Here is a 19333-nt window from a genome sequence, read left to right on the forward strand (position 1 = left end):
TCACTGAAAGGACATCTTTAATACAGATCAATGCTTCTTCCAACACATATTCTGACTGACATAACGAGTCATATCAATACATCAATATCCTCTGGGATGTCCACCAAAATAGCAGTCATTTATGACAGATCATAATGTAAGATTTTACAAAAGTGACTCCATATACATGTCACAGGGTCAAAATAGGTTTGCCGGTGCCTTGTACGTGCATGTAAAGTTATCAGCTGTAAAGTAATCAGTGAATGCATGAGATCATTGATATTTTTGATGTCGCAACATGGTTTTCAGAATTCTGAGTCATTTTTAAATACATCTCAGTGAGACTGTGAAATAAATCAAAATTTCTGGAGTCTCAGTGAATGTTTACCACTTGCCTGCCAAGTCTCATGGAAATTGCATGAGACATGGCCGGTTAGCGTTAAAACTTACCAAAAGCTAGGTTTATGTGATATATTTAATTGCAAAAACAAAGCCATTTGTACATGAAATAAATAAAAAACGTTTTAATCCAGGGTTCTAGTTCAAAATCAAAATGAAATTTTGTTACAAATACCTTGCATGTTATTTAAAAAAAAAATACAACAAATAAATGCAAAAGCAGAATGAACATACACGTGTGCACACACGCACACAAACACCTCCAATCAAATCATCCATTGATCTTGATCTTCCGCCCCTTCCATTTCCACCTATAAAATGAGAAAAATTCAAATGTCAAAAACATGTGAAATAAATTGGATAAAAGGTCATTTTAAATTCGTACAATTTCATTTTTTAAAGAGGTTGCATGCAGACTCATTCTTCTCTTTAATATACCACTGATGCGTTCCATGAGTTTCGTGTCCATTTCAAATAATGGTTGTAATTAAACGTAAAAACGTAAAAAATAAAAAACGTAAATAATTAAACGTCCATCTATATTTATATAAAACACAGTTTGTGTGTGTGTGTGTGTGTGTGTGTGTGTGTGTGTGTGTGTGTGTGTGTGTGTGTGTGTGTGTGTGTGTGTGTGTGTGTGTAATGTTACCGGTAGACTCCTAAACGGAGAGGCTCACATACTTGATATTTGGCACAGACATGGCCATTGAGCCTGGTAAGAACATGGCCGACCTAAAAATTGATTTCATAATATTTTTTAACCATATTTTTACCTCAGCGCGGAATATTATGACTGGAATCTGACCGGTAGCAGAGCAGCGCGCTGATTCGCTCAGAGCGATCACGTGATGTTCGTTGCCGCCATTAACTCAGTTACGCGTTCGCGCGTATTTCAGAGCGAAAAACGATTGCGTTTTTGCCGGGTACTTCTGCATGATTAGCATTTAGCATAATTTAGCATGTTTCACATAGATTTGTTTTCAGCGAGCAGAAGTACCCGGCATTGTACGAATAATATATCGATAGTGCCGTGTAGGGCGGAGTGATGCCGCTGTGGGCAGGACCGAGCGAGGTCGCTGTGGGCGGGGCGGGGCCGAGCGAGGCAGCTATGGGCGGGGCCGAGAGAGGTCGCTGTGGGCGGGGCCGAGCGAGGTCTGCGTTAGTGCGTTGCCGTTGCCGTTGCCTGGTATAAAAAGATGGTGCTTGATGCTCTGCGTCAAGATACGGACTTGATGTCCGTATCTTTACAACAGACATTCCAATGATGATGATGATAAATGTAATACCACTCAAGGAAGGCCCACAACTCAAGAGAGTGGGAAAAAAGAATAAAATGAACAAAAATACGGGGAAGGAGAAGCAACCACTCAGAAGAATGACAGAAAATCATTTCCCTTAAATGTACCGTGTTCACCAACTAGCACGACCAGATACAGGACACCAAAATAATTGCCCTTACACATATCGTGTCCACCAACCAGCAAGACCATACCACTTACCTCTGGATCAAACTGTATTGCAAATATTCAAACGGTTTTTACATGCTGCCGTCTCCTAGCAACCAATGAAATTTTTCAAAAATATTGTAGCTTCACTTTTCACGGAGTATGAGCGTTCTATATATTTTCAATTCAGTGCGCCCGACTCGCTCACGTACTTGATTTGTGGCATAGACATGGCCATTGGGCCTTCACGGTGTAATTTGTGCGAGGCTTTTGTCCGAGTGAGCTTGAGTCGAGAGGGCGAATGTATGGGTTGGGAATGTACGGGTCTCCCTTCCCCCGCCCGGCAACGCCGGTACTGGAGGGCGTCACAGGATCGGTGAGGCTCCAAAATCCGCTTCGTGCTGTTGCGAAGATTCAGGACGATGTCGCGATTGTTGTGCTGCTCTCCGACCATTAGAACTGCAACGTCATTGTTGACTGGCCCTCCCCTTCCCTCCCCCATCCCTTTTCCCCCTCCCCCATCCCTTTTCCCCCTCCCCCTTCCCCCCTACCCCTTCCCCTCCCCCTCCCCTCACCCTCCCACCCCTCTCCCGTCCCTCCCCCTCCCCCCCTCTCCTCCCCCTCCCCCCTCACGTTTATACACGGAATGCCGGGTACTTCCCACCCTCTTCTCCCCTCCCCCCTCTCCTCCCCTCCCCCCCCCCCCCATTCCCCTCCCCTCCTCTTCCCCCTCCCCTCCCCCGCCCGGCAATGCCAGGTACTTCTGCTAGTATATATACATATATATATATATATGTGTGTATATATATATATATATATATCTCTATATATAAAGGAGGAGTGTCTGTCTGTGTGTGTATGTGTGTGTCTGTCTGGATGTCCGCTTAAAACTCAAGAACTACACATCTGAGAAAAGTTTTGGACACAGATTCGGAATCAGCATAAAATCCCGGTGGTTTTAGGCTACGTTTTATTTTAATATCAATGGTTTTAAAAAACCGCGCCAGCTGCAATTCCATGGTGTAGTTTGTGGCGGCGCTAGACGTTCGGGGTGTATAGCAATGGTTTGTCGGGTTTGGCTGTGGGTCCAGAATAGCTCCAATTTCCTTTTGTGCTTCTACATTTATTTTGATTCTTCTGTTACAACGCCTTCCTTATCTACCTTATATCCCCCCGACGAGGCCTCTACATAATTTCATGTGGCAGAATTTCGTGCATTTTGAGTGAAAGAAGTGAGACGAAGTTGAAGGAGGAAGAAGAGGCGCGATCACTCTGGAGGCCTTGATCATGAGTGGAAATGGCAGGAATTGCGTTTGTATCGCAAAGTAAAGGATCTGCATTCATTTCTGAACTTGCATTGGTGGATTGTTATACATCTGCATTATTTTTCATTAAAAAAAACTTTATGTTGAACTTTAAGGCTCCAAGCACGGACTATATATATATAGCCCTCATTGAGGTAAAAATAAAAGTAAAAATCCTGCTATCGCTTCCCAAGCTAGCCATTCCCCTCTCCCCCTCCCCTCGCCTCCTTCCCCTCCCTCCTCTTCTCCCCTCTCCTCCTCCCCCTCCCTCCTCCCCTCCCCCCTCTTCTCCCCTCCCCCCACTCCTCCCCTCCCCCCCACTCCTCCCCTCCCCCCCAACTCCTCCCCTCCCCACCACTCCTCCCAACTCCTCCCCTCCCCACCACTCCTCCCCTCCCCTCCCCTCCCCTCCCCCCACCCTCTCCTCCCCTCCCCCTCCCCCCCACCCTCTCCTCCCCTCCCCCCACCCTCTCCTCCCCTCCCCCCCACCCTCTCCTCCCCTCCCCCGCACCCTCTCCTCCCCTCCCCGGCACCCTCTCCTCCCCTCCCCCCCACCCTCTCCTCCCCTCCCCCCACCCTCTCCTCCCCTCCCCCCCACCCTCTCCTCCCCTCCCCCCCACCCTCTCCTCTCCTCCCCTCCCCCCCACCCTCTCCTCTCCTCTCCTCCCCCCCCACCCTCTCCTCCCCTCCCCCCCACCCTCTCCTCCCCTCCCCCCCACCCTCTCCTCCCCTCCCATTCCCCTCCCGTTCCCCTCCCCTCCCCTTCCTTCTCCCCTCTCCTCCCCCTCCCTCCTCTTCTCTTCTCTCCTCCCCCTTCCTCCTCTTCTCCCCTCCCCCCCTCTTCTCCCCTCCCCTCCCCACCCTCTCCTCCCCTCCTCCCCCATTCCCCTCCCCTCCCCTCCTCCCCCATTCCCCTCCCCTCCCCATCCTCCTCCGACTGGCAATGCCGGGTACTTCCCATGGCCAGCTGTACATGGGCTGCTCGAGGGTTGGAAAACCAAGCAATCTTTATGTCTTGGCACCAAGTAAGAAAACCAGAAATGTTGTATACCAAGAGGTTTTGAGAAATTGAAAATTGACAAAACGTCATGTCGGAAATGTACTGTGATATTGCTCTAAAATATACATGTTCTTTTCATCATATATTTGTATTATTCTTATTCAACCCGGGCGAAGTGGGGTACCTCAGCTCGTATGTATATATATATATATATATATATATATATATATATATATATATATATATATATATATATATATATATATATATATATATATATATATATATATAGATAGATATATATATACATATATATTGTTGTGGATATGAGAATGTTTTTTATATTTATTGTTGTGTAGTGAATAGTTGTAAAATGTCACCCTCCTTCCTGCAATTGTTGTTGTATAAAGATCAAAGGGCGTTCCCGTAGTTAATTCCATAAAGCATACACGAAGGACACCATATATCCCTGTTCAGTAGTTATATCCTTATTATGTGTATTAGGGTAAGGCCTTGTCTTCCATTAACGTAATACTCCATTGCACTGAATTACATAAGATAGATCCCCTTTCAATTCCCTCAAAGCCTCCATTACCAACTGCATTCCCCTTTTTGCATCCTTTGCCGACTGAATTGGGCGGTTTGCTGCAATTGCCGCCATTGAACATGTGCTCGGGTCGGGGAAGAAAGGCGTGTCCCCACCTCGTCATAGAGGGGAGGAGTGAGTCAGCCCCACTCCACCAACCACGAACAGGGGGTTGGACTTGGAGAGGGTGTGGAGAGAAACATCAAGGAGGTTCGCGAAGGTTCAGGGGCGTGGCATATATAACCTGCAGAAGACGCCCCCACCTCAGACGAGTCCTGGCCAAGCATGCGACGTCCCCACAGCGGCACGAGCAGACGAGTGAGGCAGCAGATGAGTTCGGAGAAGTGCGAGAGAAGCGCGGGGAAGCCTTTGACAGAAGTGCGAAACAGAAGCGCGGGGAAGCTTTGACAGAAGTGCGAAACAGAAGCGCGGGGAAGCCTTGATAGAAGTGCGAAACAAGAAGTGCAACAAAAGAGTTGCGCCCCACCAGTAGTTTTGGCTCCACCAGCAGTTGACTCTACCAGGCCGCTTCGACCCGTTACCCCACGGGAACCAGATTGCGGTGGCATCGGTGGCCGTCGAGGTCCAGCCCGACGTCCCGTGCGGGATCAAGCCCGAACCATCTGCCCCAGCTGAACCTTCCCATTCCTCCTTCCAGCATTCATTCCTGCCATTCCATCCTTCTTGTGTACGTGAGTTTGTTTTGTTTGTCTTGTCCCAGGGAATAAGTTAAGCTTGTATAGTTAAGCTAGTATTTTCACTGTGTCACCTGCTTTTTCCATTTTCCCTGTATATAACCTTGACTGCTTCTTTTGCTTTAGTGTGTGTAAATAATAAATCCTGTTATTCTTCTGTACGTCTTCTTCTTCCTCTTTACATTCGGTCGCTTTAGAGGTTTCCATATTGAATATCTGTGGCGCGATTTTGGCCAACGTCCAGGAATCGGGTTAGTCGGGGTAACTGTTAGGGCCGCGGCGCCATCCGCTCGGCAAAACAACATCCTATCCACGGTCCGTAACAATATACAGACTTGGCATTTAATATGGAATATATATTTTTTCTCGACTTGGGTTTACTTTCTGAACTCAGTATATCAATCTGGTGAGTTTCTTTTACCCTTCGGTGATGTCTTTGTTGAAAGAACCATGTCACTGACTGTCTTTTGCAGCAATAAGTCAATAACAGGATTATATCACAGGTGGCGTGACAAAATGTAAGGACAGGTACATTTGACGATTGGCTTCACAATCGGGTATATAAGGGTTGTTGCGTTCTGTATTAGTGGAAAACAACTGCTGCACGTCTACAAAAGTTATTGCGGCTTCCTCTGGAGCTGGTCCATCAACTTGACAATGCTGTTGGTCATGGAGTGGTGGCTTTACGAAATTCTGGCATGAAACAGCGTGCTATTGCTCGGCAGTATGGCATCACTCAAGGTCACGTGTCAAAGATCCTGAAACGAAATGCTCAGAGGGGTGTCCCTACTCCAATACCGAGGCCAGGACGTCCACGCAGAACCACAAGGAGAGATGATCGCCAGCTGCACCGGTTAGTCTGCAATGGCCGTACCAAGTCAGCTAATCGGCTTAGGGCTGAGTGGCAGCAACTGACAAATGTGCCTGTATCCAGAAGGCCAGTATTAAAATAAAAGAGCGTTTTGGATCTCTAGATAATTAACCCGTCCCCCATGCAGCGGGAGACTCGGTTGTGCAATCACTTAGGTATGTGTATTTGTGTGTCTGCCTGGGCCTTAACTGTGCGTCTGTCCGGACATTTGAGCTCGTGTAATGAAATTTTTAACAAAACTTTATTATGAGAATATAGAGAAGATAAATTAATAATTTGGTCAAGAGGTCAAAGTCATATAAAATCGTCAATTTTTCATCAAATTTACCTGAAATTTACATGCTTGGTCACTGAAATGGTCAACAATCAAAAGTTACAAGCCTTTTTTTCAGATCAAAAGATCAAAGGTCAAGGTTGCATAAAATATCAATATGTCAGTCATATTCCTGTGTGTATGTCAGTGACGTAATATAACCCAATTAAGAGTGTAGCCTGTGTTCTGTCAAGATGGTGAAAAGTCATCGTCACAAAATCATCAATTTCCAGCTGATTGACTTGAAATTTGAGATCAACACTGAAGCCTATAGGTCAAAAGGTTAAAGTCGCCTAAAATCGTCAATTTTTATATGTATTTTAGCCTTTTTCGTCACGTTTAGGGTACGAAAGAAGAAATCCAGATACAAATCCTCTCTACAGATACAAATCTTCTCCCCCACAAATCTACAAATACAAATCTTCTCCCCTCTCCCCCTCCCCCCCCCTCTTCTCCCCTCCTCCTCCCCTCCCCCCGTTCGCCTCCCCTCCTCTTCCCCCCTTCTCCTCCCCTCCCCCCCGTTCGCCTCCCCTCCTCTTCCCCCTCCCCTTCCCTCCCCCGCCCAGCAATGCCGGGTACTTCTGCTAGCCGGCATAGTATTAAATATTTGGAATCTACATATTTGGAACCCGGGCAACGCCGGGTACCTTTGCTAGTATTTTATAAAGTTCATATTATTTTTGGAGATTCACATTTTTGTATGTGATGTAAATAAAAACTTTAAGTTCATATTATTTTTTGTGACAATAAATAGACTTATTGAGACTTATTCAAGAAATTCGCATGCTCTAAAGATTTTTTTTCCACACTTATGATGTACTACGTCAAGGTTACGTGAGCGAAATTTTAAGGTCACATTCGGATTCGTGGGCACCAAATTAGTTAGAAACAGTTGAAAATAAGTCAGAACCAATTTGTCTGTTGACCAGTGTGACCCTGGAAGACTGTGCAACCTTGAGGAGCTAGAGATGGTCAGAAGGATAATAGAGCAGACAGAGCAGAAAGAGAGAGAGAGAGAGAGAGAGAGAGAGTTCGGACGGAGGAGAGGCGGTTAAATAAAAAACAAAAATCCCCTTTAAATCCGGTATTTTGAAGTTGTAATACAATGTTAACATACCTCGTTTATTTCTCCTTCACCATGGGAATCCTCATAGCCATTTACATCATCATCAATATCAGCTTCTTCTTCAGAGTCTTCTTCACTTTCTTCTTCCTCTTCCTCCTCTTCCTCAAAGGTCTATTACATGGAAAATATAACTTTTATGAAGATTCCTCCTGCTATTATGAAGAAGATTAATAATAACCAAGCACTTCATAATAACCAATAAACTTCAAAATTAACCCAAGCAGTCATTAAAATATCATTAGTGCACCATACTTCTAAAGGTTAGACAATGGATAAAATCAAGAGGGCGTTTCGTGAAGTATATGTTGTAATGTTTGACGTTTTGGGCGTTAGAGCAAAAGAGATACGGGATGGCGGTGAGGGTTGGTATAGGGTAAGAGGGAGTCAGAGGTGGGTGTGTCAGATTGGGATCAAGTGTCAGGGTCCATATGGGGGTGAGAACTGTTTTTGACAGGTATGTCAGGGTTAGGTGGTTAAAAGTGAAGAGAACGGGGAGAAAAATGAAAATATGGAAAAGAAAAAGCTATACAGAAGATTGGATGAATAAAAGCGCCTGAAAAATAATACAAATAAATTTAAAATAAAATGTAAATATATATATATATATATATATATATATATATATATATATATATGTATATATATATATATATATATATATATATATATATATATATATATATATATATAATTATATATATATATATATATATATATAATTATATATATACCGGCAATCATAAAAATAATTGTAAAAAAAAACAAAAGAAATTGATCCCCCCATGGACAGTTATGCCCCCATGGACAGGATCCATAACAATAGCGATTATCACCCGTCTAATATAGACACTGCCCGGAAAAAAGCAATTGCTAACCACTTCTGTAAAGGCCAATCAGAAATCCCAGAGATAAAGCTATGGCGTTGGGTGATCTGTGTGGAGAATGATCTCATCATTGGAAACGCATGGTTCAAAACAGCCCAATTGCAGATTGTACACATTGACTTCACCCGATGGGAAACACAGAAATCACATTGGCTACATTCTAATCAACAGAAGACAGAGAAGTGCTGTGCAGTTTGCCAATACACTGGCAGGTACAGACTGTGGAACAGATCATTAACTCATTATGGTTAAAAGCCAAATCTAGTCAAATAGAGAAAGGTGAAAAAAAAACAACCAGACACTCAGACCAGATATGACCTTAAAACATATACATGTGATATGTAATGAAGGTTTAAAAAAAATGTAATAAAAATAACGTTCTGCAGAGCTGGAATTGGTTGACATTTCCGACATTTGTTTTTAACAGCGAGGCGACTCGTCTCCCTCAAAGTTTCCTCCTCAAACTCCCGCCACCGGGGCAGCCCACTGTTGCTCCAGCTGCATCTGTTCCTCGTTGGCGAGGTCTTCCTCATGGCTGGCCAGCACTTCCTCCACATATTTTTCGTTAACCTCCTCAAAGCCAACATCCCATGCCAATCTGACAATTTCCTGCGGGAGTTGAAGAACTGTTGAGGATAAGCTACAGAAGGCATTGACGCACACTGGCCAGATGCTGTTTTATTGTGGCCTCCGTGACTTCTTTCCATGACCGAGATGTTGGTGATGGCGTGCATGATGTTAAAACCATACCATAATTCCTGGATGGTGGGCTTGTCATCCCTATCAGTCTCAAGTATTAATAATAATAATAATCTTTATTGTCCCATATCCAGGGAAATTATACTTTGGTGACATCATAAGTTTAACCATCATAAAAAACATCAAAGGGAATAAGAAAACAGGGTAAAAAATATGGAAGATGGATTAAACAGCAAAATGGCTGGGAATTGAATTTAGCACTTGAATTGCACATGGAACAAATGACTTTTTGAAAATGTTCTTCTTCATCTGCCTAACAGAGCGTCTCCCTGATGGCAGTTTTTCAATGTCCGTTCAAGAAGTGACTTTCATCAGTATATACATGCATCGACTTCCTTTCCAATGCTCGCAAGTATAGAGACCCCATACTGATTGCCCCATACTGAGAGCCCACCCACTTTGAATGCCAGTGTAATGACCTTTCTCAATCGTGACGTATTCCACATATTTAGATAAATGTACCAGGAAACCAAATTAAAAGACAAAACACTGATCAGTAAGGATTTTTTTTAACTGTGCAAATGTGCGCCTCAGCTAATATGCCTTGAATGTGGCGATTGCCCCTTGATCCATTGTTTGGATCAGCAACGTGGTGTTTTGTAATGGAAAAAGCTCCATCCTTAAATATTCGGAAAGCCTTGTCAGAGTGTGGTGTGGAACATTGTCCAGCAGAAAAGAACCTTGTGGAAAAGGCGGTTACCTCCGCCACCGAAGGTGGGCCTAGGTTATGTTTTCTTTCCTGTCGGTTTGTCTGTGAACAGGATATCTCAAAAATTTATGAACGGATTTGGATGAAACGTGGTGGACAGGTCGGGTGTGTGAAAAGGAAGAATTGATTAAATTTTGGTGAACATCGTTTATTCACAGAAAATATATTCAAACCTCCACTAAACTTTTCCAAAGTTGTCTTGCAACTTTGAAATCAATGAGCTTTGTGTGGCACGCACGCAGGCACACAAAAAGCTGCATTCATCAGATGTCGTTTATAAATTTTCATCCCAATTCATGCAGACAGTATTTCTTTACCCAGATGTGAAATATGAAAACCCACCATCAAACTCCTCTCGAATAATTGGGACTATTAAACATGAATGTAATCAACATTCTCGGTTCCCATTACATCTCAATGATCATACCTCAGATGCTGTTTTTCCAATCGGAAGCAGGTTATTGTCCTTTTCTGCAATACTTTGAAGCTGTGGAAGGACAAAAAAAAAAACATTAAAATGATTACCCATTGCTTGTAACATTGTTATTGTTTCAAAAATGCTGATATTGTAGACCAATCATGAACTTTGAGCAAATGGAAGAGGCAGGCAGGCAGAATTCAACAATTCAAGCTCTTTTATGAAAGGTTCTATCAAGTTTTTCTCTGGGGTGATTCCATGCCAACTAACCTAACTTTGCAAAAGTTTATCACATGACCATGTCAGTCTCTATCAACTAAATATTTCTTTATAATGTGCCTCTACTGTTAAAACAAAGCAAGAAAAACATGGTTCAGTCCACAACTCAGTAGTTTGGTGTTTATTGACCCTAAAAAGAGGGCGTTAAGATGATCTTTGCACTTAGAAGTAGCCAAGTAGTGTCTCCATTTGTTGACATTTTGGAAGGCTCATATCTTGCCAGTAGTTAAGTATGTCAAGCTGGAACCTTGTGAATCCAAGGTAATACTGACCAAATATTTAAGAGATCAGCGGTCTGGAAGGTCAGCAGTTTGACTCCAACCATGGCCTAGTAATACCAAAGACTAAAAATGGTGCGGGGTGATTTATCACTTGTCACTCAGCATTTCGGAAATGGAGCATGATGATCAGACACCGTGGCTTGACATCCCTTGGAGATGGAGTTTTCACACTAAAAGTGTACGCTCAATGGGGAGAATAAAGAACTGCCGCTAGATAGTGCCGCCAGCCAGCAGCCAGGGTCTTTGGGAGGGAGGAGGACAACATGGTGGTTCTCTGGAGGGACGATGATGATGTCGTTGTCCTCCTTCACCTCCACCTCTGGTTTCACGGTTCCAATTATCTCATCAATAGCTGAAAGTTGTGCAGAGTTTTATTTTGGAAAACCGCAATAAATGGATTAATATGTGAAGAAAATTTTCTTCAGCAAACATTAAAATTGTCCGAGTATTATTTCGCTGTAAGTTGTTGTGTGTGTGTGTGTTTTTTTTTTTGTTTTTTTTTGTATACAAGATCGAGGCTCGTGAAAGAGCTAACAATCACACAGAAAGACAAACCGACACATAAAACATATTAAATAAGGGGAGCAGTAGACAAGATGGGGAGAGAGGGGGAAGGACACAAACACAACATTTGAGAGCAGGGACATCGAGAGATCTGTGGGAGGGAGAGGGCTTTGGGGGGGGGGCATGGGAAGGGGGGTGGGAGAGGTATAAACCATATGGACACTGACTGCAAGGACTTCCGGGAAAGAAGTTGGAATTTCCAAAAAAGTGGATCTGGGGTGAATTAGCGGGGGTAGAAAATATCAAGGTTATGGGTTGGAGAAGATAAGAGATGGTGGTGAACAGCTGTTTTAAAGACCTGGATGGAGGAGTGGGACTTATAGTTAGTAGGTAGATTAGTAGGTAGATTATATATTGAACAGCTGACTGCGATACTGTTGACTGCTGACTATACGTATACGATACTGCTGACTGTGATTGACTTCGGTCGTGTTCTGCGATTACGAGATGCGAGGTTGGTGGTATGAAAATTTGAGAACTAAAAGAAAACGTCTATCTATTTATTACATACGCAATATGGCTAAATTTTTGAACACTGCCCCCCTCCTCCCTAATGAAATACGATTCCATCATTTCGACATTATTCGTCATTGTGCACTTTCCTCTGCAAATAATGAAATATAGGTGAAGTACAGCATAGTATTGCCGATGACATAGACTTTCTTCTCTCATTAATCATTCATCTTTCTCAGTTATATTTTTATTCAATTTTTTCACTTCTTTCTTTCCACGGAAGCACATAATATTAATAAACAGATGGCCCAAGGTTTCATAAAGAGGCCCAAGGTTTCATAAAGAGGTGTAGGGATGAGAGGTGTGTAGCCATACCCATATTGCATATTGCTGTTCTTGTTTCTTCAAATCACATTCTCTTTCTGCAGGTAAATCTGATGTGAACCAAGGGCCTGTCACAGCGTGTGGAAGCAAACTTGGAAATAACGTCGACATATCTAAGCTAAACGGCAGAAACCAAAGGAGGGGAGAAAGAAACAAAAATATTACCTGAAAAGGGTGCGTTATTTTTGAATAAAATTGTTTTAGTGAAAGATTACATTAAGAGCTGTATTTTTGTCCACAAAACAGTTAAATAAGTTAAATAAGCAAAGCAAATAACAAAACAGCTAAATAAGCAAAGAAGAATAAAACACGATAACGAAAGGCACTAGTATAGCTAAACAATATATTTATATACACCTCAATCGTTTCAATGGAATATACGGAATACCTGCTGAAAATTTTGTCAATCAAAGGAATACACAATAAAGAAATAAATGATAAATTTAAAACAATATCATTAGTTGGATTTATCGATGCAGCGGTTATTTATCACGAATATTAAACATGGTTAAACAATAATTGTTAAAAATAAAAAGGTACTAGAACATATCGTTTTAATTTTACAATTAAATATTTTTACGATTTCATGAGAAACATATGCGAATCTTAATTTTGAAAATTAAATTGTAAATTTAATGCAATGTGTTTCTGTAGAAATAGGCATTCAACAACTGAGCTATTAATAATTTGTGTACACCTCAAAAACTCCAACGATGATTATAATATTTGAACATTAGTGGACAAGATATGAAGCTGAACAAAAGAATACTATTGTTCTTAAGTATTACCACCAGTTAACTATACATTCATACACCGCGATACACTACAGTGCATTTAACATTGTATATACCGTGCACTGTATATTATACCACGCACATACAGGTAAGCAATTAAAAACTTATGCTTATATTATTTTGTTTGTAATTTATCTCAATGCAATCTCTGATAGAATGATTTAATTAATATAATTTATGTAAAAGATGAAGTAAATTGACGTTTGTGACGTCATTTGCCCTTGCGAGCCATTTCCTGTGAGAGCTGGTCAGGTCTTCGTTGGACCTGCTTCCTTCTTCGCCGTGAGTTTGCCTCCAACCACGGTCCACATTTTATATTCACCTTGCTCGATGTGTGTTTGTATTACTGTCGTTGCTCACCGGTTGAAATATTCATCATTCTTACTTATAACGAACGCCCACACGTTCAAGGTGTATCCCGGTGTACGTACTTCGTTGATTTGATACAAGTTTGGCTTCGACAGAGGAGATCAAAGATTGTAACCATAGTAAACATCGCTTCTGAACCTTTTATAGTCGATCTTTGTCCTTTTTAGACCAAGGACTCTAGGCTGGACGAGAATCCTCAAGACGTGTTCTGTTAGCAAGCGGCTTGCTATCGCTTGCTTGATTCAAAGCGCTCAAGCAAGAATTCCAACGGAACGGAGAGCTCGGCAACGCTTAACAACATGGCGGTCTCCATGGAAACAATGCTATCGTGGTACTAGAGGAAATGCTGTCCATGCCGTCGTTTTCAGGTTCACTCGACTCTCTTGTGACTATTTTTTTTTTTTTTTTTTTGTATACTGAATCGAGGCTCGTGAAAGAGCTAACATTTACTTCACAAACAAATCAACCAGACAAACAAAATATATAAAAAGAGGGAGCGGAAAACAAGATGGGGAGAGAAGGGGAAGCACACAAACACAACATTTGAGAGCAGGGAGATGTGTGGAAGGGAGAGGGCTTGGGGGGGGGGGAGGAATGGGAAGGGGGGGGGGGAGGGAGAAGTATAAAACACAAGGACACCAAGGACTTCCAGGACAGAAGTTGGTATTTCAAAAAAGTGGAATTGGGGTGAAATTAGCGGGGGTAGAAAAGATCAAGGTTTTGGATGGGGGAAGATAAGAGATGGTGGTGAACAGCTGTTTTAAAGACCTGGAGGGTGGAGTGGGATTGAAGAGAGTGAGGGAGTTTGTTCCAGAGGCGGGAGAAAAGAGGAATGAAGGAGTGAAGGTGAGCAGAGAGTCTTGATTTTGGCAGTTTAACCATAAGAGGGTTGCAGGCAGATGTTGTGCGACCTGTAGGAATATTTGCTGGACAGAGCCCAGAGAGAGCTGGGGGGGCAAGGCCAGAGAGGAGTCGGTAGAAGACGGAAAGACCACCAACCTAACCTGCCTGCGGTGAGTGAGTGAGAGGCCCTTGGAGTTAGCTTCATCGCGGGAGATTCCAATGATTCTGAATGCTTTGGTTTCAACAGCGTGAAGACGAGCTAGGTGTGAGGCAGGAGCACCAGCCCAGAGGGGAGAGCAGTATTCCATTGAGCGGAAGACAAAATAAACAGAAAACGGCAAGGGAAGTTCAATGTAAACTTGAATGGACAATGTAAACTTAAATTTTTACTATTTTATAATTACACTTCCACGATGAAGTAGGCTACGTTAATTGTATTTACATTGTACGATCGGCACTTTGTGTGCCAACTGCTCGAGGTTTTCATTTAATTTGGCTCTTCTGCACAAAAGGTTGCCGACCACTGCACGAGCTGGACATCTTCTGTCCTGCCAGTTCTTTTCTTGGCAAGTCTGAACTTCTAACAGCCTACACAACCTTCATCAGCAGCTTTATGGAGTACTGCTCACTCCTTTGGGCTGGCCCTCCAGCTTCGCCATCTCTCAAATCTTGATGCCGTGGAGACCTAGGCCCTCTATATCAATCTCTTATGATGTAGCTGAATATCTGTGCCTGTTGCTTCCACACCAAATCAAAAATGTAAGATCAAATACTGCATTGGAGTCATCAGAAGAAACCCGAATAAGTAACGAGGAAATAAGGAGTTATCAGGAGGAGCCTGGCTAGGATTTGGATTTCAGCTTCACATCCACAACTCTCAAAGCCATCCATCCAAGAATTAACTTTTCCTAGATCAGGGGCGGGCAACCAAAATATTTTCCTGGCCATGGGTATGTATGGCCAGTCGATCACAGAAATGGACACACTGTTAATAAAACAGAAAATTTTCGCAAAATAAATTTATTTCAGCATTCTAATGACAGTAAAGGTCAATTATAAGCATAACACAACACAACACAAAAATACAAAAAATAAGATTTTTCAAAATTACCAAAGCTGAAACTTCAATGAGAGATTTGGTATTCTTTTTTTCTCACCAATTCAAGAAACTGCAGCTAAAAATTCGAACATAACGCACATCTTAATTCTGCTTCCAGATTCGCACCAATGAAGCTTCGACGTTATCTGTCATCGAAGAAAAAGTTGACCCGTACAGCCGCGTACCCGGAACATTGAGCACAATTTGGCAATGACGGCTTTCAGGGACAGTTAGTTCATCTTCCAAGAGGTTTTGCCACATTTCAGCCAGAGATTAATTGCGAATTTGCGGATGTAACTGCTGGCTCTGTAGTAACAGCATGTCAGGCTCAAATCTCTCGCTTGTTCACACCAATTAAATGTAGAAGTTCTTCGGAAGACTTCAGTACTGAAACTAAACAGATCTTTCAAGAACTGAATTGTCAGGTTGAAGCTGTCGAAGTCAGTGAAGCGCTGTTCAAATTTTTGCGTCGAATTCCTGAGCCAATCTACATTTTGCTGCAGCTTCTCCAGTTCAAAATCGATGTCTTCAGTCTTTTACAGATAGCTTTCCAGGTATGGAACAGGGGTAAAATCCTGTTTCTGGATTTGTACAAGCAGCAGATCGAAAAATATTGTCATTAGGTGTATTGAAAAATACATTTCTTATATATAACACTAAAACATTAATATTCTAAAAATATAAAAATATACGAGTATAATACTAAAATGTAAAAATTAACAATTTACAAAAAAAACAACACTAAATCATAAATTTTTCTCAAATGTGATTTTCTTTGCCTTTTGCAACATAAAAAGTTTCATTGAAAGGTGTACAATGCAATAGAACCTTGTAATCCAGCTAAAAACAAACACTATCGATGATTCTACGAGTTGGCCACACATTTTTGTGAAATGGCCACATCCTAGACAGTTAAAGATAAAGAAAGAGAAATGAAGAGAAAGGGACAACTTCCCCAAACAAATTTGTTGTTAGCAGCAGATGCAGAGGACGATGAAGAGGGAAAGAAAGATAAAAAGATGAGGCGTCAGAAGGAGGAGCCCCCTGCTATGCTTATCTGTTGACCTACAACTGTACATTTTGGGGGAGGTGGAAGAGTTTTGCATGTTTGCAGATGTTGAAGAATTATGATGAAAAGTAGAAGTAACTAGAACCACACTCTTCGACGTCACGACGTCGACTGATATGCCTTTGCCCACATTATTACATCATTATAATACTTGTACCAAGTTTGATTAAAATCCATTCAGCTATTCTCATGTTATCACATTTTTATCTGACATGACCTTTGACCTCTTGTCCCCAAAATTTTATCAGGTAATCTTTACATCATTATACATACCTGTACAAAATTTGTATTAGATTCATTTAGCCGTTCTCAAGTTATAGACCTATTAGACTTTGACCTTTGACCTCTTGAGCCCAAATTCTCATCAGTTAATCTTTACATCATTATACATATCTGTACCAAGTTTGAATTAGATCACTTCAGCCGTTCTCAATTTATAGACCTTTACAGACTTTGACCTTTGACCTCATGCCCCAAAATCTAATCATTTCATCTTTACCTCATTATACATACCTGCACCAAGTTTGACTAAAGTCCCTTCAGCCGTTCTCACATTATTGCGGTCACGAAAACCTATCTCTAAATTTGGACGAACTATAAATTTGTCCAAAGTTTCAACTTTTTTCAAAGCAAATCCAGTAAAGCATCCTTTTGTCCTTCTTGTTTTTTTATCTGCCTTTTTTAACAATAGCTGCCACATGACCACTCGGTGTCAAATCGTTGTCAAATCGTTCCCAGGTCCTTCTGCTGTTTGACTTCTGTAAGAAAGTTTCCACTCGTAGAGTAGGTAAAATGGACAGGATTACACATTTCTTGGAATTAAATCTGAGTTTCCTTGACTTAGATAATGCACACACAATTTAAATCTTCCTATAACTCCACAATCCGAGCGGCTGTTAATCTCCAAATAAATCCTCGTCGCGTTGGCAAAAACCTTTACGATATATTGAACACTATCAGGAATATCATTAACAAATGCTACGAAAGCTATAGTTTGTAGAACACCTTACCCCATGCAGTATTGAGAAAACAGACATCAGAAGGGTCTATTCATCTCTTGTTTTGCGTTCCTGAGCACGATCTATATATTAGCTTTGTTCGTGAACTTTGAATAACATGCCTGATGGTAAGCAAATTAAGCCGAAAGGTCAAACCGAACAGTCCAGAGCTGAACCTCCTCCTTCTTCTCGGAGAAGCTTGCAATTTTGGAATGATCTTTGAGAAAAAGATGCACTAATCAGAGATATTTTGGATAAAGTTAGCTCTGTAGTTGCATTGCTAGATGCCACCATTTTTATCTGAAACTCGCTGTTACAATGCCATCAGCAAATCTGATTGGTTGAGACTGTGGAAAATTGTGCCAAAGTACTGCTAAACTGATGTTTTTTGGAAGTGCAATCAAGGTGATTTGTGTTCTACACTGTTCAAATATGTATGTTGAAATTTAAATAAAATAAAAGTTTTAAAGGTTGTAGGAATAAAACGTGTGTGTGTGCGTGTGTGCGTGTGTGCGTGCGGGTGCGGTCGGTCGGTCAAAAAACCCCTAGTGGGTGATCCATCAATGTGAGTGTCGTCTCTCAGATGGTGTTCAGTTGGTGTTCCGTCTGCCAGTATTAGTGGATGTGAAAAAGATTCCACAATGTCCTTACCGAAGAGTTGTTGAGCTATCATCAGCACTAGGTCCAAATTCCAAATCCCAATTGTACTGTGGTCAGCAAGTGGTCTGTTCCTCTCAATGAGCTTTCTTCACACCAAGTTACACCGCTTGCTATCTCAGAGTGTGGTTTCTGTCTGAGCAGCGAATTCTGCACTCTAAGCAAATTGACAAGGTGACTTTCATGTTTCATATGAACAGCCATTCTTGGCCACGAAAGGAAATAACTGACACATGTTCCGATTCTCCTTGCTTTACAAGCTTTTAAAATATGTTTTGAAATATAAAATAATTTGTATATTCATGTTCCTACGTGAACCTCTCATTCACTGGTTTGTCTTTTTGGCTAAAGTCATTTGTTCCGGGATGAAAAGATTATTTTGAATTAATTACCTTCGCCACCAAAGGTGGATGGACGTTATGTTTTCACCCCTGTTTGTTCGTTTGTGAACCAAATAGCTCAAAAAGTTGTTGACGGATTCGGACGAAATTTGGCAGAGATGTGGCATATGTGACAAGGAAGAGATGATTAGATTTTGGTGAAGATCCGGATTTGGATCCGGCTACTAGGATTTTTTAAGTGATTCTTCACCATTGGGAGATGGGGCCAAAAACGATACATAGCAGGATATCTCAAGAAGTTGTGGATGGATGATTTTGATTAAATGCGATTCTGTATTGTGATTTTCAGGTCTACTCGAGGATACAAAACATAAACTGTTCACCTGGCGGAGGTACGCTCTCTACTGAGTGCCATTCAAGTTACCCCCTGTTCCAATTGTCTAATGTCTGTGCCATAGATGGGAAAAACGTTTGGACAGCTGGCATACATAAGGCACATCATCACCTTCACCCTATCTCCTTTTGAACAGCGGGCTTTTCCCAACTTCATCTCCGATGGATTCCCTAATCTGGTTCGTCGTCTGCGGGGCCAGATCTTTCGAATTGGTCCACGTAAGTAACACGTGTGTGTTGTGTTGTGTGTGGGCACATGCATGAAGCACAAGAGGTATTGCAAAAGTTTTTTTTTAAGCAATGACCATGGCCACCTCCAGT

The 19333-nt window shown here is 41.9% G+C and overlaps 2 protein-coding genes across 2 annotated transcripts in view; one reads left to right on the forward strand and one right to left on the reverse strand.

The window, feature by feature from the left end:
- ANAPC15 (anaphase promoting complex subunit 15) overlaps window positions 1–19333 on the reverse strand; it is a 23200-nt gene continuing 3867 nt past the window's right edge. Inside the window, exons 2-5 of the mRNA XM_068109872.2 lie at window positions 12441–12567; window positions 10498–10557; window positions 7710–7829; window positions 1–689 (exon numbers count right to left, since the gene is read on the reverse strand). Coding sequence (XP_067965973.2) covers window positions 645–689; window positions 7710–7829; window positions 10498–10557; window positions 12441–12567 — 352 coding nt within the window. The 3' untranslated portion in view covers window positions 1–644. The remainder of the gene's footprint in view (window positions 690–7709; window positions 7830–10497; window positions 10558–12440; window positions 12568–19333) is intronic.
- The window catches only part of UQCRQ (ubiquinol-cytochrome c reductase complex III subunit VII), a 22593-nt gene continuing 16718 nt past the window's right edge, over window positions 13459–19333 (forward strand). Inside the window, exons 1-2 of the mRNA XM_068109873.2 lie at window positions 13459–13525; window positions 19078–19231. Of these exons, the coding sequence (XP_067965974.1) occupies window positions 19078–19231 (154 nt within the window). The 5' untranslated portion in view covers window positions 13459–13525. The remainder of the gene's footprint in view (window positions 13526–19077; window positions 19232–19333) is intronic.

Source organism: Myxine glutinosa, chromosome 3 (assembly GCF_964187855.1).
Source record: "Myxine glutinosa chromosome 3, kmMyxGlut1.1, whole genome shotgun sequence".
NCBI lineage: Eukaryota > Metazoa > Chordata > Myxini > Myxiniformes > Myxinidae > Myxine > Myxine glutinosa.